General features: G+C 53.5%; 2 protein-coding genes across 2 annotated transcripts; one reads left to right on the top strand and one right to left on the bottom strand.

Annotated features, from left to right (window-relative positions):
• The first annotated feature begins 529 nt into the window (after positions 1-529).
• On the top strand, positions 530-2504 carry RASD1 (ras related dexamethasone induced 1). The gene is made up of 2 exons (XM_032126096.1): positions 530-931; positions 1173-2504. The coding sequence occupies exons 1-2, from the start codon at positions 646-648 to the stop codon at positions 1721-1723; spliced, it is 837 nt and encodes a 278-aa protein (XP_031981987.1). The 5' UTR covers positions 530-645; the 3' UTR covers positions 1724-2504.
• A 1379-nt stretch (positions 2505-3883) lies between these two features.
• MED9 (mediator complex subunit 9) lies at positions 3884-8202 on the bottom strand. Its single transcript, XM_032126101.1, has 2 exons — positions 8051-8202; positions 3884-4663 (listed from the first exon to the last, which is right to left on the bottom strand). The coding sequence occupies exons 1-2, from the start codon at positions 8188-8190 to the stop codon at positions 4447-4449; spliced, it is 357 nt and encodes a 118-aa protein (XP_031981992.1). The 5' UTR covers positions 8191-8202; the 3' UTR covers positions 3884-4446.
• Positions 8203-21958: the final 13756 nt, after the last annotated feature.

Genomic DNA, 21958 nt, shown 5'->3' with positions numbered 1-21958 from the left:
CTGAGATGCAAAGAGATCTGTTTACAAACGGGACTGTGAAAGGGACCGGGAGTGTGAGCAGGTCTGCGAGCGGGACTTCGAAGCACCGGCAGTTCCAGTCGGGCTGCGAGCTGGACCGGGCTGTGCAACTCCGGGAGCGCGAACCGGGATGGAAACGGGATCTGGCCGTGCATCTCCGGGAGTGACAACCGGGGTGGGAACGGGACCGGGCTGGGCAGCACCGGGAGTGCGAACTGGGATGGGAACGGGACCGGGCTGCGCAGCAGCCGGACTGGGAACGGGACTGCGAACGGGACAGGGGTGTCAAACACCCGGAGTCCCAACCGGGCTGTGAACGGGGCCAGGCAACCGAGCCCCGGGAGCGCGAACGAGGCTGCGGACGGGAGCGGAGCGCGCAGCCCGGAGCCCGGCGGGGGGCGCGGGCCGAGCCGGGCGCGGAGCCGGGCGCTGACTCAGCCGCCGCCGCCCCGGGCCGTGACGCGCCGAGGGGCGGTCGCTGCCGGCTCCATATAACGCGGCGGCCGCCGTGCAGAGCTCACACCGACCCTTCCTGAGAGGGAAGAGGGGCTGAGCAGCCGGGCAGGCAGCGCCTTCCTCCTTCTTCACCTCTCCTTTTCGGCGCAAGCTGCACTTTTGCCGGCGTCAATGAAACTGGCAGCGATGATCAAGAAGATGTGTCCCAGCGAGGCCGAGCTGAGCATCCCCGCCAAGAACTGCTACCGCATGGTCATCCTGGGCTCCTCCAAGGTGGGCAAGACGGCCATCGTCTCGCGCTTCCTCACCGGCCGCTTCGAGGAGCAATACACGCCCACCATCGAGGATTTCCACCGCAAGTTCTACAGCATCCGCGGTGAGGTGTACCAGCTCGACATCCTGGACACGTCGGGCAACCACCCCTTCCCAGCCATGCGCCGCCTCTCCATCCTCACAGGTACTTGTCAGAGGGTCCCTCTGCCAGACTCCTGCTCAGTTTGGGTATGTTTTTCCAGTCCTGGGAGGAGGGAGATAGGATTTTGTGTTTTCAAGTGGATGGGCAGCTCTTCTTGGTGGACTGGAGGATGCAGGACCCAGGTGCTGCCTGGTCCTTCCTTCTCCAAGTCTGTTTGGCTTAGGAGTGGGTCTCTGTGTGTCCCTATCCCTGGAACGATCTCATGTTCCCTCTTTGTCCCCAGGAGATGTGTTCATCCTCGTGTTCAGCCTGGACAACCGTGACTCCTTTGAGGAGGTGCAGCGCCTGAAGCAGCAAATCCTGGAGACTAAGTCGTGCCTGAAGAATAAAACCAAGGAGAACATAGAGGTGCCCCTGGTCATCTGCGGCAACAAGGGCGACCGGGACTTTTACCGGGAGGTGCAGCCCCGGGAGATCGAGCAGCTGGTGGGAGGGGACCCCAAAAAATGTGCCTACTTCGAGATCTCGGCCAAGAGGAACAGCAGCCTGGACCAGATGTTCCAGGCGCTCTTCGCCATGGCCAAGCTGCCGAGCGAGATGAGCCCTGACCTGCACCGCAAGGTCTCGGTGCAGTACTGCGACATCCTGCACAAGAAAGCGCTGAAAGGCAAAAAGCTGCTGAAGGAAGGGGGCCGGGGCAGCACGGAGGAGGCGTACGGCATCGTGGCCCCCTTCGCCCGGCGGCCCAGCGTGCACAGCGACCTCATGTACATCCGGGAGAAAGCCATCGGCGGCGGGCACGGCAAGGAGAAGGATCGCTGCGTGATCAGCTAGGAGCCCCCGCTTGCCACGGGAAGGAAGGAAGGAAAGAAAGAAGGAAAGGAGGGGGAAAGATGCTCGTTTCCGAATTGACTTTGAGCAGGTGCCCACCCGGGCAGAGAGGGTGTCGCCTCTCCCCCAGCTTCCCTCCTCCCGCTTTCATCATGTCCCTCCCTGGGGGTGCATTTTGGGAGCGAGGGATGCGAAGGGGGAGGCTTTGGAGGGCAGGAGGGGATGTCACTGGGAACAGCCTCCTCCTCTGGGCAAAGAGACGGGGAAAGGGTGAGCTGCTGGGCAGCCAGGTGGGAGGATGAGTGTGGAGGGCACAGACCTTGGTGTTTCTTTTCCTCCCAAACCACCCAGCCTCGGGCACTGTCCTCAGGAGGGAGGGCAGGGGCCTGCCAGCACCTGCCTGGGGCTTTGGGGTTGGTTCTTGTTTTTTTTTTTTCAACTTGAGAAGCTGTGCACGGACTCTGACTCTGTGTTGTGTGTTCATCTGTGTCTGCAAAACACATGCAGAAGACACTCCTAAGCTGTTGCAAAGACATTGCAGAGTTGCAGCCCCGATGGACCAAAAAACTGACTCTTGTTTACATTTGTCTTGTTTGATTTGCAAGATTTGGGGAGGGTGGGGGGAGAGGGAAGGGTTTTACAAGAAAAAAAATAATAATAGGCACTTTATGTAGGTATTGTTTGTCATTGACATGAACAAAACAAAGAATCTTCAAGTGTTTCTACCGTGGGTGAAACTTGATGTTTTATTTTTTCTACAAATTAATAAAATATTTTAAAAAATTACACTTGTGGGTTTGTCTTTGCTTCCTTGCCCTATTCCACAGCAAAGCCTGCTAAACAAAAGGCCTGAGCTGTGAGGTGGCAAAACCAGCCTCTCACTCAAGCCCTGTATTACCCCATTTTCTCCGTCTCCCAGTGCAAAGGTTCCCGCCTCTGCAAGCCGCTGGGTTTTTGCCACCCAGGGTAACGAGGGGCCACGCAGGGAGTTACTCACTCCAAAGGGTCACTGAGCCAGCACTCTTTCCTCACTCCACTACGCCGAGTGACGGTGCTGCCAGCCCCGTGACACGCCGGGCAGTGGGATGTCACTGCCTGCAGTCACCCAGCAAACTGACATCACTTGGTTATAAAGAGCTGATTGTGTTTCATGCTCTTTCCCGATTAACTAAGCACATTTTAATGATGTCAACACAGACTGATTCATTGGCACCCCAGCTGGGATATTGTTTTTACTTTGCAATATGAGTAAAGGAAGTACTTTGCTCAAAAGGTCACCTTTACATCTGATGGTTTTTAATCTCTTCCCAATAGCAAGTTGCAGTAATCATTGCTAGAAGCGAAACAGGATCATTCTTCAAAGAAAGCTTTTCCCAGCTCCAGCTTCTCCTCCAGCTCATTTTCAACCCCCGCTCCCCCCTCATGCAGCAGCACAAACCTGTGTTTAGCACATATTAATGGCAAAAAAATCATATTGAAGCCACGAAACAATGGTGAGGGAGTGAGACTGCAAAGCAAACCACCTCAGTTTCGCTTGAAACTTGGATTCAAGTTGACAGAGTTAACTTGTTCCTGAACTAAGTGCCAGACATTTCTTTGGCAACAAGTTGTTTCTTCCAGCTCTGCCTATGTCTGATTTCACAGGAACAGCCACTGGCAAAAGAATGGAAAACATCGTCCAGGCATGAGACACAGGAATTTATTGAGCTGGGACAGGCAATGGCTGGTGGAAAGGCAATTTCAGCAATAAAAAATGTGTACATTGTGCTTTGTTTATCTCAGTGTTCTGCTTTACTCAGAGTTTACACACTGGCACCTTCCCAAAGAAAGTACTAGTACAGTGTCCCAGTGGGGACAGAGTAAATCTCTGAGCTACAGGTGAGTTGCAACCATCCCAACTCCCACTGAGCAGAATTAACCTGTTCAAGCTGCTCAAATGTTTGTGGTTGTGGGAAGCCCCAGGATGTGGAACTCACCTGTCCTGTTGAGCCTGACTTTAGCATGGGAAAACTAAAAGCTTTTCTCACTTATGCCCTTTGTTTTGATTCTTGCCCTTCCTCTGTTTTTAGAGGGAAAGACATTGGAGCTGGGCCCAGGATCCCACATGCTGCCAACATCCTGCCCCTGCTCTGCCCACAACCACTCAGCGAACACACAAGAGGGGCAGTTCAGAATTTATAAATCTTTATTTGACTCATCTCAGACACAACCACCAATTGTTTGTAAAGAAAAATACAGAAGTAATTGAAAGCAATCATTCCTCTTCCAACACACAGGGAATGGAAAGTGTACCAGAGACTCTTTCCAGGAGCAGCGCCAAACAGTTCATGCTTCCCTCTTATGTTCCCTTCTGATGTGTGGCCATTTTTAAGTACAAAAAAAAAATTGCAGAAATGCCCCCTTTTTCACCAGCAGGTACTTTGACCCTAAGTGAGGAGAAAGCAAAATGTCTCCTACTCGTTTGAACATAAAAAAGAAGAACCCCACCCCATGAGAAAACAGGAGATGGGATATATAAGTGCAGAGTCCTGCAGCAGATCAAGGGAATGTGCCACTGCCATTGTCCCAGGAGAGCACACGGTCCTGGCTCAGTGTCACACACCCACGGTCCACACAGGCACAACGTCACAGCACTGTAACCAAAACCTAAGAAAAGTCAACTTCTGCCACCCTGTTCAGCCTGAAGAGGAGGTATCTCAGACCCGGAGAGTGGAGCTGTGCCTTTCCTACTCCTTGGGGATTTCAAACATGCAAAGGCTCTTGTACTTCTGCAGTAGCTCGTTTTTGGTCCGGACCTGCTCCCGCAGGTTCTGCAGCTGCTGCTGCTGCTGCTCTGGGCTCACCCCGATGCCAGGCATGGAGCTGATCAGCTTCCTCATCTCCTGGAACTTGTTCTTGAGCTCATTCAGTACCTGGTGAACATCCTGGCTGTCCTTGTCCATGCTGCAGAGGAGAGAAAATCAAGACACTGTGAATTCTCCTACTGAAAATGCTGCAATTTCCAATACAGCCAGGGTTTAAACTGGAATTCACTAGGAAAATTGCTCTTGGTATCTAGCTGCACACACCTGATTCACCTATCCCAATAAAAGGACACAGATGGATATACAGACTGGGTAGCTTATGGGCAAACTGGTTTCCTGCAAATTTCCAGCACACAAGCCTGTCATCTCAGGATGCATTAAATAGGTTAGGAGCTGCTCTGCAGCTTTCAAACATCACCCTGGAGCAGGCTAAATTCTTCCTCTGAACTCCTGTACCTCTCTTTGGGGAAGGTAAGATTGCATGTGTGTCGTGTGTAGTCACCTGGAAAAAAAGATCTCAGTCTCACCCGTGACCTGTTGCTGTTCCACACTGTAATACAAAAAAATCAATGCAGTCAAACAGCTTGACAGCAAAAAACAGAAACTGTTCCCCAAAGTGTCAGAGAGTGTCCAAAGGCAGAGAAAATGGTACTTTGGAACTTTAAAACGAGTCCTTGGGGATTTATACTTAATAAAAGAGAAGCGGTGGGGGTTTTTTGGGTTGGTCTGGGTTTTTTTTTTTAAGAGCAGCAGAATTGGCTCTGCAGCCAGCTCTGTGCTTTTCAAGGCTCAGTGTTGTCTGAGGCAGCGTCTGCCCTTGAACCCTCATTAGTATCTGACTCAGCTTTGTTAGCACCAGCAAGAACTTTTACTGATTCCAGGCAAAAGCAAGTCCCTGCTTCCAGGCCGCCTGTTAATAGGGAGAGTGGGATTCTAATGGTCTTTGAAAAACTGGGAGCCTGTTCAATAGCCAGACCTAAAAATAAATCTGCTTGGCATGACCAGGGCAGAGAGGTGCTCGATTATAACTTTGGGGAATCGTGACATGGCTGAGAGCAAAACTTTTAAGCAGATGGCTGCCGCTTGTTTCAAAAGCCTGTTGGAACAAAATATTCATTACTCCCTTCTAAATAAAACTGCAGCTGGTACCATAATGTCTCCCCATTATGCAGGCACTCAGGGCCAGGTCGGCAGTGGAAAAATACAGGCACACACACACAACCAGCCCCACGACACATCTGGGGAAGGATGGGGTGACACTGCCTTTAATCCACCACAGCTGCAGGCTGGCTTTGACAGGGATGTCCTCCCCACATCTCATTCCCTTCTCCATGCAAAGAGAACTGACAGGTGCCTGTTGCCTGGTTGATCCAAAGGCATAAATATTTTAGGCTTGGTGGGGTTTTTTTCCTGATGGGTGGTTTTCCTGCTGGATCAATCAATGAAGCAATTCCCTGTTTGGTGGCATGGAGAGGTGGGAGTGATGAGGTGTGGGAAGAGCCTGCGGCTGCCTGCACTAACACAGGATTCAACACAACATCCAACCACAGACTGGGCACAAAACCTGCCTTAAGGCACAGTGCTCTTCACCACACCAGCACAAACCACCATCGGTGGAGCCACACAGTGAGACCTCAACAGTGATGCCATTAACTGTACAAGGCTGAAAATATCAGCAGACCCTGTTTAGGAAAACTTTCTCCAGAACGAAACAACAGGAAACAGCACCCGTCCTTGAATGTCAGCAAATTTACGCGATACATCCTCGCTCTGGAGCACAGAGTCACCTTGGAGATGTGTCTTCATGGCTGAGTCAGTGTCAGAGCAGCAGGGCTGGGCTCTGCCACTTGAGGCAGTGTTAGAGGACAGCCCGTTTGCCATCTGTCAGGGACAGGAGGCACAACATCCCACCGCTGGCCGCTGTGGTGCCACCCTTCTGCCACATCGTTCAGCACCTATGTTGGCTCGAGCTGCCAGGGAAATGCCACACATGAAGCCAAGGGAGGTAGCTCGGCAGCAGGAGTGGGTGGCTTGGTGGGACAGGGCTCAAGATATCCCTGGGACTGTCATTTGTGAGTCACTATGACCTGATCAGTGACACACCAGAATCTGTGAGGTCTCAGCCCATGGCTACTGCCCACTTTGCTGATTTACACACACGCACCTGCCAGGGGATTTAGCCTCACTCTGTGGTCTGCACACATCAGCAGAATCAAGGTCAGGGGGCAACTTGATGGCCCTCACCTAGCACAATGGGGAAACTGAATGAAATCACAGGGTTTGTGTTCTCATGCCCATTCTGGACTGGTGTGTCAAGGGTGTTCATTCCCATGGACTGGGCTGCAGAGCCATTAAGGATGAACCTCCCTCACCTTTCAGACATGCTTGGTCCAAGTGAAACATCAGCAGGACACAAAGCGGCTCCTAAATGAGTGCCCAGGGAAAAGGGTAGGATGAAGGCAATTCATGCTTCCCATGCTCACTGCCTCACCCTGCAGAGTGCCCAGGTGAGTCTGCCTGGATGAATTTCCATGGCAGAGCCATTCCCTTTCTGGGAACTCAGATGAGCATCTCTGGAGGGGTTATCCTGGGCCAGAAACACATCAGTTCTCAGGATACTTGTACAGCACCTTTCACCGGTACAGGGCTTATCTCGAGTTGGGAAGAAAACAGTGTACGTCCCACTGGGGAAGCTGTCCTCCCTTTTAAAACTGCCCAGAAATGGGCTGCATTCCTGACGCACAGCCTGTACTTTCTGAGGCTGTTATCAGTCAAAGAGTACAGTTCTCTGGAGCAATAACCCAGCGGACAAACAGTGCTCCTGCTCCAGACACACACTGTACAGGGCAGTGTACCTGGGCCATGGGAGCACCGGCACTGCTCAGGTGACCCCAACACCACCCAGGTACTGGCACAACTCAGAGCACAGATGCACTTGGGGCTGTGCCAGCTCTCTCCAACACTCTTCCCAGGAACTCCAACTGAGATAAAAAGGGCAAAGGAGATTCTGGGAGGTTGGAGAGCATTGCCAGAAGGGTGACCCCATTGCCCTGCTTCCTGTTCAGGACATCCTGGGGAAGTGGGAGCTGGGAGAGCATCACTCGAGGGAGGATCCAATAGCCCAGCTCCCTGTTCAAGGCATGATGAGGATGCTGAGAATGTCAAGGATGTGAAAACAAGTTAAAGAGGGAAACCCATAACTCTGCTCCCTGTCCAGGGCATCCTACGGATGCTGCGGCTGGCAGAACATCACTGGGGGGGGAACCCCATTGTCCTGCTCCCCATTCAGAGCATCCTGGGGATGCTGGCAGCCGGGTGAGCATCACTAGAGAGGGCATCCCATTGCCTCACTCCCTATGCAGGGCATCCCCGAGGATGCTGTGACTTGGAGAACATCACTGGCGAGGGGACCCCTTAGCCCTGCTCCTCCCGAGGGCTCTGGTGTGAGGCAGCACCGTCCGAGTGGGGCGGCTGCGGCAGGGCCGCGGTGCCCGGCGGGGCGGGGGGTGGCGGTGCCCGCCGTTACCATTTGATGATGTCGTGGACGAGCGGCAGGAAGGAGAACTCCTCCTGCGCGGGCGGCAGCGGCGGCGACTTCTGCTCGGCGGGCGGCTCTGGCGGCGGCGGCGGCTCCTCGGCGGCGCGGCCCGCGGGCCCGGACGCCATGGCGGGCCCGGCAGTGACGGAGCGGGGCGGGCCCGGCCTGGCTCCGCCTCACGGCCGCCCGAGCCCGCGGCAGCGGCGCTCACCGAGCCGGGAGCCGGCTGGGCAGCGGTCAGGGCTGGGGAGTGGGGCAGTGCCCTGCACCCGCACTGTGATCCCGCTGACACCCCCAGTGATCCCGCTGAAACTTCCAGTGATCCCCCCAAGTGCCCTCCGCAGTGATCCCGCCCGTGCCCGCAGTGATCCCCCTGCACCCCGCCAGTGATCCTCCCTGACACCCCCGGTGTTCCCTCCCCATGCCCCCCTACTGATTCCCTCTACACCGCCTCAGTGATCCCCCTGCACCCCTCAGTGATCTGCCTGCGATCCCCAGGGATCCTCCCCTTACACCCCCCCAGTGATCCCCCCTGTGATTCCACCTCCCATCCGAGCCCCACACAGGAGGTGGGGGTTGGAGGAAGGAGAGATCGTGGGGTCCCGCACCCCAAGGACAGGGTGAGGAGAAGGGGTGCCAGGAAGCATCCAGGGACCATACGAACCACCCAGAAGTCCCAGTAACCATCCAGGGATCACAGGAGCCATCCAGGGATCCTAGGAACGACCCAGGGGTCCCAGGAGCCATCTGTGGGCTGGCCGTGGCTCCCAGCCCCTCAGCACACTTGAATTGGTGTCCCAACTCTCTATACATCCTTCTCTTTCAAGCCAAATCTGAGGCGAAAATTGCATTATTCTGTGTAAAAAACCACAGCAGGGTTTCGCTGTCTCATATCCCAGCTTCCCACTATGTTGTTTTGTTATTTGGTGTCTTCAGTTTGACTTTAATGCAAATAGGGACGATATGGGCTGGATGATGGGGATGTGGTCCTTGAAATGCCATAGGGACGGATGTTTACGTGGGACCAGACTTTCTGCTCAAGGGAGGAAGCATGGCCAGCATCAGTTGGAGGGAAAGCAAGCTGGAGTGTTGGATGGGAGTCTGGGCTGGAGACTGGAGGAATTCGTAGGAAGAACAGAAGTGTGATGTCAGGGCTGGGACTGCTGTGGAGCTGGGAGAGGGAGAAGAAGGGGGGAAAAGGCTGAGAGAGCAGGGGATGTTCACCTGGAGAGGAGAAGGTGACAGGGAGATCTTAGAGCCCCTTCCACTGCCTAAAGGGGCTCCAAGAGAGCCGGAGATGGACTTTGGACAAGGGCCTGGAGTGACAGGACAAGGGGGAATGGCTTCCCACTGACAGAGGGTAGGGTTAGATGGGATATTGAGAAAGAATTCTTCCCTCTGAGGGTGAGGCCCTGGCACAGGTTGCCCAGAGAAGCTGTGGCTGCCCCATCCCTGGAAGTGTCCAAGGCCAAGTTAGACAAGGTTTGAAGCAACCTAGTCTAGCAGACGGTGTCCCTGCTCATGGCAGGGGGGTTGGAAGCAGGTGATCTTTACAGTCCTTTCCAACCCAAACCATTCTATGATTCTGTGAAGAAATGGAGCTCTGGTGTGACTTACCTGCAGGGGGAAGAGGTGACTCAGGATGGTGACTGGTCAAGACTGGGAGAGGGACTGTGATGCCCCTCTGCACCAAGCAGCTTCAGTTTGCTTCAGTGAAGTGCTGCCCCTGTGCTCAAACCACTGTACCCACACAAAGCATCGCAGCATGGATAATACCAGCCACAGTTGAGAGCTTTTATTCCTGATTTGGCTTAGACAAAATGCGTAATTTAATTTTTCATTTGAAATAGGCCTCCCTGCTCAACAGTTATAGGCTGAGGAGGACTGGGAAGGCAATTTCCTTTTTTAAACCAATTTCTTTCTGAAAACAAACAGAGGCTATTTATACATCTAATGAGAACGCTGGTAACCATTTAAATGGGGGGTATTGGCTGTTTGCTCTAAATATAGCAGATGCAATCGCTCACTTTGTTCCTACTGTCAGGAATAGATTCAGGAACTGATGCTGGAATGTGCAAAGGAGCCTGGGGGAGCCCAGGTTCCGCTGAACAGATCCCTGTGGGAAGGCTGGTGGTATTTATGGCCCTTGACTGAGTCAAGCAGGAGGCACAGGATGCTGTGTCCTTCAGATGGGGCTGAGCCAAGAGGTTAATTTCTGCCTCTTTTTAAGGGCTGTTTCTAAAGCAAGAGTTGATTCAGGCTCCATGGGGCTCATTTCCCTCAGTATTGTGCTGGTTTTATTCTCCCCTTGGCTTTCTGGAGGAGGGCAGCAATAATTGCTGGGCTGCTGGATGCCTGCCTGTGATGGTTGAGTCAAGCAGTCGTTCCAGCAGGTGACAACATGCAGACATCATTCAGTACCTAAAGTGCTGTCAATCAGCATTTCTTTTTGCCTTTCCATTCCCATTTGGAGTCTCATGTTCCCAAAGCACTGGGACACAGCTTTATCTAGTTGGGGTGTGTCCCTGCCTCTTGCCTTATCTTCCTTGTGGTAACAGCTCCTCCAGCTCCCCTAGGTGACCCACCTCTGTCCTTTGGGGCTTGTTGTGTCTCGTGGCAAGTCCAGGGGAGAGCAAAGGTGTTTTGCCATCTGGGTGGGGTTCAACAGGCTCCTACACCACTGGAGATGCTGCTGGTCGGATGAGACTGTGTGGTCACCATGTGAGTATCAGCCTGGACTAGGTCACAGTAGAACCGTGGTCTGTGGCATGACAGTGTGTTCATATCCCTGGTGAGGGCTGTGGGGAGAGGTGAGAGCAGCTGACAGGTCTGGCAGGGAAGAGAAGGTTTTTGGTGTTGTGGGTGTGCAGAGAGTGTTGACCTCAGGTGAGGGGCAGTGGTGGTGTGCCCAAATCTTCACCAGTCCTTATGGAGCTCCGAGCTGTGAGACCTTTGTCCCAAGGGGGTGACTTTGGTGACCTTTGTTATGTCCTTGTAGCGCAGTTCCTTCCAAATCCCTTTGCAGTTGTGTTGGGGTCTCCATCTTGGATGGGAAGGCTGTGTCAGCCCATCCACTGTTCTCAGGAGGAGCTGGTGGTGGGTTGCAGTTCTCCCTAATTTTCATTCTGGATTCTTTCACCCACTGTCAGTTCCTCAGCAGAAGGGTTTGAATGAGCAACCTGTGAAAACTGCATGTGAGGCAGCTAAAGCATGAACAAAGACGCTTAGTGATGAATGAAATGAATAATTTCCCCCTGGATTTGGTAATAAACTTGACGTGCAAATGATCGACCTGTTCCTCAATTTAATTGTGGCTTTTTGTATAATTCACTTGCTGGACAGGCAGTTTCTGAAATGTGTAAATGTTTCCAAACCATCTGATTTTCTATGTACATTCATTGCTCACCCAGACATTTCATTAACGCATTATCCTAAAACCCAGCTGATCAAATAACCCATATCCAGGTTCGCTTTTGTTATTGCCTGTTTCTTTATGACACCAATGTTATTCTTTCTTCTCCTGTCATTTCTGTACAGATTGTACCTCTTGTCCTCTTCCAAAGGGAACTTTTGAGGTATTTACCACCAGTTATTTAATTCAGCACCAGGTGACTCTGTGCCTTTCACTATTTCCTTACAATGACTTGATGTTTTTATATTGATGGTCTGACATTTCACTGGGCTCCGCTTTTTGCTGTTGGACCATCTGGAGCTTGTTGTGCTGTTGCCACCAGCTCTGTTATCGTTTTTTACTATGTGGCTATCACCAGGTTGAACTTTATCTCTTCCTCCTGCTCCTGCACTGCATCATCAACTGAATTTTCTATTTCAGTCTTGCTAAGCTGCTGTGGTGGGATAAGTGTGTATTGCTCAGTCAGGGAGGTGTTGTCAGGGTTGTGACCACCTGGGAGGGGGTGATAGGAACAAGAAGTTACAGCTCCAGCCTTGGCCAGGGCTGGTGGTCAGGGCACCTTTTTGTTAGGTCATTACTATGATCCTGCAACTGCTCAGGTTCGTGGCCAAGATCTCCCTAATTTTGACCAGATGGGAATTCAGTCTCGGACTCTGCCTTGTTTTCACTCCTGGGGGTGCTGATGGGAGTGGGGGGTCATTAGCCACGCTTCATTCTTTGAAACTGTGTTTTACTAGAGGGATTTAGGCCCTGCAGGTCTGTCTGCCCCAAACACTCAGCCCTTCACCCCCACATGCTCCCAGAGCTGCTGGTGCCCCAGGTGCCATTGAGATTTAAGATCCAAACAAGCAGCACCAAAGACATCCACAGCACCTCAGTGCCTCCTGGAGCAGCTGGCTGCTGGGGAAACTGGGCTGTCGTGGGAAGAGGGCTGTCATCCCATGGCCCAGGAGATGCCACCCTCAGGGAGAGCCCAGCATGGAGGACGGAGCTTGGGACAAGAGGTGGCACAGCAGGCTTGGCCAGGCTGCCTGTAGCACCAGGTTGGGTGTCACTGCAGGGCATTGGCCTAGCCATGAAGGCCAGTGCTTCGGTGCTCCAAGCCTCAGGAGGTGAGTGGGGATGATTCAAGGGCACAGGGAGTGTCCAGTGACCTCACCGTGTTCTCCAATGCCACCCCACTGCTGAGCAAACACGGAGGCTGGCCCAGGCCACCCCGGGGGAGGCACCCTGACCACTGCGTGGGCAAAGGGAGCACTGAGGGCTCCTTGCACAAGATCAGCTACGCAGAAGCATGGATCCAGGAAAACACACAGCCGGAGAGGCTGCAGCCCCCAGCCTGGCCCAGCTCCAGGGGCAGGTGGCTCTGGAGCTCACTGTCTCCGTTGGGCAGCTCTGTGCCTGTGGGGCATTCCGGTGATGAGTCCTGGGAGCTGCCAGTCCCTGCAGAATCCCACAAGATCATTTCACAGCCAGGCTTGAACACTCCAGGCTGTTTTCCACCCAGGGCAAAGGGGCAAAAGTCACCTAGCAGGAGCAAGACAGGAATATGGAGTGTGAATTTGGGGTGTCTCTGAGGAAACCTTTGCCTGCAGAGGAAGGTGCCCTTGTTACCACTGGGCAAAAGCAGCCCTGGATCCCTGCTGGCTCCCGCCGTAGTGTGGTGAGTCAGCAACGTCCCTGCCATTATTTACAAATAATGAGTGAGGCTCCGAACACGTGCCACCAAAAACATGAGGCAGCAGCAGTTTCACTCTCAATATGCAATCATGGCCTTGAAGCAATGCTGCAGGAGCCTGCACGGGAGGCCAGGGCTCAGCTCAGGTGAGGATTTCTGTCCTGACCTCCTGGATGCATACCCAGCATATTGGGAAGGTGTTGGAGTGGGACAGCACATATGTGTGCCTCCCTGTGCACACACATCCCTGTGTGTTTGTACATTCCTGGGTACATCCCTGGGTGCATCCTTGTGCTCTTGTATCCCTGTGCTTGTGCATCCATGGATCCCAGTGCACCACTGTCCTGCACATGCACACAGCGTGGGTGTCACAGAGGACAGATAAATTTACCTGGATGCACGTAGCAGACACTCACTGATGGGGACACATTAAGGACATAAATGAAATCCCAGCTCCCTTTCTTGGAGTCAGTCCTAATTCCCCGAAAGTGGGTCAGACTTTGTTTGTGTGTTTATCTGGGCCCCTTCAAGTGTGGCAGAAAAAGCCATTACCTGATGCTGGAGCCCTTCAAAATGCTTCTCTTGGTTTACTTAACACAGAGGGAGAGGAAAGGAGCTTTGTTCAGACTTTGTTTTGGCACCCCAGAAAAAGCATCTGGTTAAGATTTTAGGCCATCCTTCACTTGAATTGCAAACACCATTTTGCTGTAATTGGCCTAATTACTGAAATGAGACAAAATTTATATGAGCTTTGCAAGATCAGTCAGGTGTCCTTAAAGAATAATTTTACATGGCAGAACAGTGGGTTTCTGGGGCAGCACTGACACTGTGGGAGACACATCTTGGGAAGTGGAGAAGTTTTCCTCCAGCTCCAGTGAGAAACCATTTAATCCTTCTCCTGACCTGGGGAATGGTGCATCTCTGCAGGGCTATGGCAGGAGCAGTTTTAGTGAGCCTTCCTCCTCCTGACCCTGAGCTCCTTGGGCCCTGGGCATCCCCAGGATGCTGCCATCCCCCACCTGGAGCAGCCTGTGCCCCTCCTCAGCCACACCAGCAGCTCCCACCCGGTTCTGGCACTGGCACCCATGGGTGGCTTGTCATAGTCACGTGTCCCTGGCCTCAAGGATCCCTGTTTGCCAAGGGCTTAATGTTTAGCTGCTAATAAACAAGGCATATCGGGGAGGTTTTGATGACCAGCTAGCTAAACTTTCCTGGGACGTTTGCTGGCTCTTGTGCCACAAACAAGGCCAGGATGTGGTGACATTCTTGTTTCAGATAAAGTTTTCATTAGAAGTTTCCCAGAGCAGGCTTCCAGCATTGCTCCAGCTCCTACTCCCTCGCTCCTGGGCATTCCTTGAGTTGGTGATCCAATGCTCAGCCATGTCCCATCCTGCCCAAAAGCTTTCTCTCCATTCTGGCTGCACACTGATTTGTCCAAGGAGGAGTTGTTTATCAGGGTTGGATTGGTTTGGGGGTTTGGCTTCAAGCACCTGTAGGGGAATCAAATAAGGTTTTCAAACAATGTCAAGGGGGAAAAGAAAAATCCTCCTTCTTGTTCTGACGTGAGAAATGAATGAACTTGTCCTTCCTGCCTTTACCCCATGGGCATTTCTCAGCAAAAACCCTGACTTTTTCCCCCAAAGGAATACGCCCTAAAGCCCAGCTCAGCAGCTGCTGCCCAGCTCAGTGACCATCAGGTGCCTATGGCTCTATCCAGCCTGGAGCCAGCTTTTGCCCATTTCTACTTTGTGGATTAGCTGAGCCCATCCTGGCTTCTCTTGTGAGGGCATCCAGCAGAGAGAGAGGCCAGAGAATCACTCAAAGCATTTCAATCCCTAACACCATCCTCTAACCCCAGTGTGGCTCAGCCCATTCATCATTGATCCAAATGCAAACAAATGTCATTAGAGAGGGACATTTGGCACTTAGATAAACACTGACCTATCCTTGCCCTCACTCCCGTGCAAAACCAGCCCTCCTGGCACTGCAGGAAGCTCTTGGGATGCTCCCACTGCCCTCCACGGCAATGGCAGCTCCTGGCAAGGCTGGGGACCGCATCTCTCCCACTCAGGGATTACACTGGGACCTGGCTGCTGGCCGGCCCGTTCCAGCATCTCTCAGCAACTGCAGAGATAATTGCAATAAGTCTAATTGTTCCTGCTGGATAACGAGTATTTTGCATCATCATCCCCAGCTGCTGAGAGCACCATCTAAGTTGCTATTTCAGGGCCGGAAAGCAGCTCCTCTGAGCCAGGAAAGGCTGAACCAGGCTGGATCTGGGCACCTGAAGCAAAGCCCCCACGCTGAGGCTCTGCTGACCACAGTGCTGGTTTGCTACCCTGCTTTGGGACAAGGCGTGAGACAGGGACTGTTCCCAAGAGGCAACCTGGATACAAAGACATGAAAACATAGGATATTCAGTGTGTTGATGAAACAGGCAAATCCCCAGGCAGTTTTGTCTCCAAATGGGCTTCTTCCAGCTGGACATGCCATTGTCCCTGTGGATGCAGAGGGCTGGAAAGGTGTGTGCACATGCATGGATGTGTATGCACACGGATGCACACAAACATACACACATGCAGGCATGCACATCCACATGAACACTTGTGTGTACACAGAGTTATTCCATGAAAACCCATGGGCCTGTTTCCCTGCCAACCCGGTGGGCTCCTGCTCCAGCCTTTCCCCAGACAGAGGAATCCAGAGAGGCTTGAACCACTCCTTTGCCCAGGCGGTCCATGTGCCCCAGAGGATGGGGGATCTCTGAGGTGCCTCTTTTGTTCCTTTTGCTAAGTTTTGTAATGTTTTAAGCTCTGTAACAGGGTTGTAAAACAGGCAGTCACAAGGTGGAGTGGGAAGATGAGCAGACAGAAACCTCTTCCCCTCAGAACCCAAGGAATCACTGGTACTGTGCAGTCACTACTCAGTGTGTGATGAGCTCTGTGTGTCCTGGTAGTGCCCCTGGTTTTGGGCAATGCCATTGCAGACAGCAGAGCTTGTCACAGCCTCCCCACGCTGTTCCATCAGGCAGACCTGCTTCGTGCTGCCAGCACACGCAGCCAGCCAGGACCACAGCAAATGTCACCCTCTCCCCCCACATGATGGGTTAGATAAAGCATGTGGCAGGAACTCCTGACTGGGCATTGATTTCTCCTCCACCAACAAGCACTCTGCAAGACCTGAGGATCCACCACCTCTGGTCAGGGCTGCTCGAGTGCACAAGGCCGGCCTTGCAGCAGGGACAGCATTTGAACAAGGCAGGAGTGCAGTGCTTCTCTCCCTGCACCCCATCCGGCACCTGGAACGGCTGCTGGTAATTGCTCAGTGCTGCAGGATGTATTGAGCAGCCAGCTGCAGCATTCCTGCTCTGCTCATGCTCCCAAACATGTGGGTTTGAGGCAGCATCAGCAGAGGTTGTGCATTCCATCCATCCCATCCCACCACTCCCAGCTCAACCCTGGACTCTGCACCTCACTTGCTTTTCCTTTCTTCTCCACAAACCGGCTGCAGCAACCTGTCAGGTGCAAACCTTGTTCTCAGAGCAGCACCCCTTCAATTAACTCACCTGCCTTGGTGGCTGGAAAGGGTTTGAGGACATCCATGTGGCATAAAGATGTCAGGCAAAAGGATTTGGCTGCCAGGTTGTCACTTATGCCCCTCATGTAATACACAACCCCCTAGAAATGGGTTTGCAAAAGATGGTGCTGAGTTTACCTTGGGAAAGGGTGGTTTGGGGATTGAGATAAGAGTTCTACGAGCTGGCTGGGAAAGGAGAGAGAGGAAGAAATGCGTCAGGGCAAGAAAGGGGAGAGGTAAGTGACTCATCTGGGCTGGGAGCATGAAGCCAACGGCCTTCCTGGTGCCATGGGGCTGCAGGGTGGCTGAATCTGGGCTGTGACAGCCTTGGATGGAGCCAGCCCTGTGGCAAGGCCTGCTTGTTGGCCAAGCTTGGGAGCCCTATGCCAAAACTGCAGAGGGCAGGGAAGAGGCAGCCCCAGCCAGGGACTGGCTCCAGCTCCTAAAGGCTGTGCAGGGAAGGGGTGAGGGGGATGATGCCCCCCAAATTCATTCACCTCCACACCACTCTCTGCTCCATTCCCTGCCAGTGCTGCCATCCCAGGGCACAGGATGTGGTCTATGCCAGGGCATGGGTTAGATGTTAATTTTTCACCTTTGGGAACACGCTGCCTGTCATATACGAGCTCGAGCTTATGGGGCTGGGGTAGGTTTTGTACTGAAACAGCTTCTGCTGCTGCCCAGAGGGGGATTTGGGTGGCCAAGAGCACCCAAAGCAGTGTCCTTGGGAGCCAGCTGGGTGCTCGTGGCCGATTTTACATGTTGTCTCCTAATCGCAGTTCTTCATGTTCCCTCAAAGCAAAAGGCGTAATTAGTTGGAGAACGGGAAGTGCGGGGATCCGGCAGCAGTCGGGAGCTGGTGGCGAGGGGGTGGCTCCTGCTTTTGCAGGATCCCTTCTCCCCCACCAAACCAGCTGCTGGCATTTCTCCTGCCACCATCACCATCCTCCTCCTGTGGTGCCACATCCACTTGGGCATCCTGGGAGGAAAACCAAGCACTGGCAGCAGCTCCCTGTCCTCATCTGAGCACCGCTGCACCCCTGTGAGCACACAAACGCTTCTCTTTTGCCAGCTCCCTATTTGCAGCACTGTATATACAGTATAATCCACCCACGGGGTATCCAGGCTGTACTTGGCTGGGAAGGACAGAACATCCTTGTGATTCAAAAGGTCAAAATGAATGTCAATATGCTGTGAGCAAGAATGCCAAATCTGCCTTGGGGACACAGGGTGCTCGGAGGGACCCGGCTGTCGGGTGTGCTGCTCCCTAACAACAGACATGGGGTGCCTGAAAACCCTCTGCTTGCTGCAGGGTCAGGCAGGGCAACTATCCCTAAAAATAAGAATTCCATGGTGTGCAAACAGCTTTGCCTGCTCAGCCTGCAGTTCCCCGTACCCCCTTTCCACTCCTGGAAAGTGAGGGGGTGAACAGGTCACAATGCCCCTTCAAAATGTCCTCCCAGTCTCCTCCAGTTTCTGGCTCTAAAGCCCAAAATTCTGCCTCCTCCACAGGGCTCTGATGCAGAATTTTCTTCCCAGGGCTCAGCTGTGGATGCTGGGTGAGTCCATGGGCAAAACACAGCTGTAAGGCAGCTCCGGAAGGCAGCACGTCCCACTGAGCGCTGGACCGGGAGAAACCACCCCTCCTCCTCTTCCCAGATGGAGTGAAACTGCTGTCATTTCAAGCTGGGCTGGAGGAAGCTCAGCTTGGGCGGATGGCTGGGACTGATTTCCAAGTGACAGAGGCACTCGCGTGTCCCTTGAGCTCCCAGCCCTGTGCCTAATGATTTTCTCTGCTAATAATCTCCGCTGAGCAGGCAGCAGTGGTGCAGGCACAGGGCACGGGGATGAGTGGGATCATTCAGAGCCTGACATGGCAATGGCAGGTCCATGCTGCTCTTCCTGACATATGGATCCTTTTCATTCCTCTCCCCAGCCCATCCCAGCAGGAGGGCTGCCCACAGAACCCTCAACACCAGCAGCACCAGCCCCTCTAATGATGGCCTCATCTAACGAGAACAAAGCCTTCTCAGGGCTTGGGGAATTTGGAGGTGAATTAGAAACTCCCTTCACAGTGGCAGGGAAACTCCCAGGAGCTGACAGTGTTTTGCTGGAGGGCTTTGAAGGCTTTGGAGCTGTGCTAAGTGCAGGGGTTCCATAGTGTGATCCTCCTGGACACAGCGTTCCCACACACAGAACTATGGAATGGCCTGGATTAGAAAGGACTTTAAAGGTCATCCAGTTCCAACCCCCTGCCATGGGCAGGGACACCTTCCACTAGACCGGGTTGGTCCAAGCCCTGTGCAACCTTGCCTTGGACACTTCCAGGGATGGAGCAGCCACAGCTTCTCTGGGCAACCTGTGCCAGGGCCTCAGCACCCTCACAGGGAAGAATTTCTTCCCAATATCCCATTTAACCCTGCCCTCTGTCAGTGGGAAGCCATTTCCCCTTGTCCTGTCACTCCAGGCCCTTGTCCAAAGTCCCTCTCCGTCTCTTTTGGAGTCTCTTTAGGCACTGGAAGGGGTTAGAAGATTTCCCTGTCACCTTCTCTTCTCCAGGCTGAACACCCCCAGCTCTCTCTCAGCCTGAGCTGTCCCCATAGCAGAGCTGCTCCAGCCCTTGGAGCATCTTTGTGGCCTTCTCTGGACCTGCTCCAGCAGCTCCACATCTTTCTTCCCTTCCCTCTCCTGGTGCAGTGCAGGGAGCAGGAACAAGAACATGACCGTGGGTGCAAGATTCTCCAAACACAGACTTTTGGGGACATCCCCATTGTCGCCATCCCAGCGCTGCCAACGAGAGGCTGTGTCCAGGAGGAGCAGTGGGACATGTCTGTCCCTGCCGGAGCCGAGGTCGGGGCAGGTGACGGGAGCTGGCAGTGCTGCCCAGCCTGGCAGGGCTCTCGCAGCCCCGACCTTTCTGGCTTTGAAAACAGGATGGGAACAAGACGCACTTTTGTTTTCAGTTTGGGAGCTGGAATGGGACCTTCTGGCTGTTCCTGGGATGTTACGGCCTCCCGGCTGCTGCGGGGGCAGGGACCACGCTCTGGTACCCTGGGCAGCCTCATTGCTCCTTTGCATTTTGTCTTTCGTCAGCAGATCCCAAAGCTCTCCCCATCCTCTCCTGCAGCCAGGCTGGCTGGGGAAGCTCCCCTGGGAGCACCAGCAGGGATGAGCGGCTCTCACTCAGCCTTCAGCTGGAAACACCCCTGGCTCTCACCATGGCTCACGTGCTGGGGAGCCCAGGGAGGTCCGGGAGTTTGTGGTGCTGCTCCATGAAAAATGTGACTGTTGCCCTGGGTAGCACTGGGCACTGAACTAGAAAACCAGCATACAAGGAATCCAGGTGCCTGCACTTTGTGTCACCTCTAAAACCCAGCTCATGGCCACCAAGGAGCTGCTGGCAGCGACTCTGGACTGTGCTGTGGGTCCAAGGATGGGGACAGGAGGGCAGGGAGCAGCTGGGGCTTGCAGCAAGGCCATGCTTATGCTCACAAAATGGAGGGAAATGGCGTTGAATCCCACATCCCGCCATGAGCAGGGTCAGCTGATCCTTACTCAGGGACCAGAGGACTCTGAGTCACAGAAATAAGGGACAATGTGACCCTGTACCAAAATTAGGAAGAACTCTGGGCAGTCTCTCCCTGCACAGGGTTGGCAGTGGTTCACTGCTCGATATATCAGCCATGAGGTGGGCAGGCAACAGATGATAAGGATATTTTGTTCCTCTGGTGTGGAAACGGAAATTTCTAAAAGAAAAAGTGAAGCACTACAACCCTCGATGGCAGGTGGGGATCTGGCACTTTGTTGTCACTGACCACCTGCCCTGGGACAACTCCAAGGACAAAAACCTCAGTCTCTCTGCTTCCTGGCCCCGCTCCTTATCAACCTCCCACACCCACAAATGGAGAAATAATCTACCCGGTTCCTGTGGAAGAGATTGTGAGCGGCCAATGATGGGAAATCACACGGGTCCTGCCACGTTGGTGCACGTGTGGGTGCACAGAGGCTCCTGCAGCATTTCCCGGCAAATCCCTGGATTGTGCCAGTAACTCCTGTGAGCCACTCATGCTCGCCCTCCATGGTCTTCTGCCCCCTGTGTGCTGAGATCCCATTTAATCTCTTCAGTGACAAATTCATACCACCTTTTGCAGTAGCAGTTGTCACAGCAGGGAAATAGGGGATTTTTTTAAGAAAATCAAGATTCCCATGTAATTTCTGCTGTGGGGACCTCAGGAGTTTACTAGGAAAATTAAACCTCATCTCAACTGCCTGTAGAATGGAAAGCAAGGCTGAGGCTGTTTGTGTGTCCTGTGGTGTTTGGTCCGCAATGTCCCCAAATCTCCCCAAATCCTTCTCCTGGCTGAACTCAGCCAAGGCTGGGTGAAGACAGGTCTCCACAGGCCAGGAGCTGCTATGGGGCTGGGAACAGTGGGGTTGGTGAAGCACAGGGCTGGGAAAGGGGCTAGGGAAGGAGTAGGGAGACCCAGGGCAGCTCCATCCCTGTCCCCTTTGGCCACAGTCCCTCTGCAGGGCAGGAATACCCAGCATTTCCTTGAACCCCCTAACGCTACATATTCCTGCCCTGTGTCCCCATTGCCCTGCTTAGTCCATTTTCCTTGTGCTGACATGAGGATTCATGCAGAAGTCAGGTCAGGGACCAAATTCAGCTGGGAATATCTGCCCTGCCAAAGGTTTGTGCCCTGAGTTGTCCCTGCACGGGTCTGGCTGGATCGGTGCCGCCCCGAGGTGCCGCAGGGCCAGAACCCCCTGCTCCAGGGTCTGGTTTGTGCCTCTGGGTGATATTGTTCCTGTGAAAAACATGATCCTTGTTTTCGCTGCCTCAGGGCTGAACCATTGCCCTCCCCGGGGACGGGTCCCTGAGTGCTGGCAGGGATTTATAGCCTGCCATGATTTATGGTGGAGGTGGAGCAGGACAGAGCTGTCACAGCCAGCACCAAAGGAACCCTGGCATTAGGACTGTCCCAGCATGACCTTACCTGGCCATGCAGGACAAAGCTCTGAGGTCAGAGAAGTGTCCCCTGAGGACAGCGGTGGCATCCACAGGACGGGTGACAGTGTGCATGTGTTCAGTCACCTGTTTCCCTCATGGAAAAAACCAGACATGAGAATTTAAAATGCAAATTTTTGCCTCCAGTTCAGAGGCTTGCTCATCTGCCACATCCAGAAGGGACATGGTAGGAGCTGGCACTGCCAGCGGGGGACACCAGCT

Source organism: Corvus moneduloides, chromosome 16 (assembly GCF_009650955.1).
Source record: "Corvus moneduloides isolate bCorMon1 chromosome 16, bCorMon1.pri, whole genome shotgun sequence".
Taxonomy (NCBI): Eukaryota; Metazoa; Chordata; class Aves; order Passeriformes; family Corvidae; genus Corvus; species Corvus moneduloides.
The sequence above is the reverse complement of the archived record's forward strand: the minus strand, read 5'-3'. Positions and strand labels throughout refer to the sequence as shown.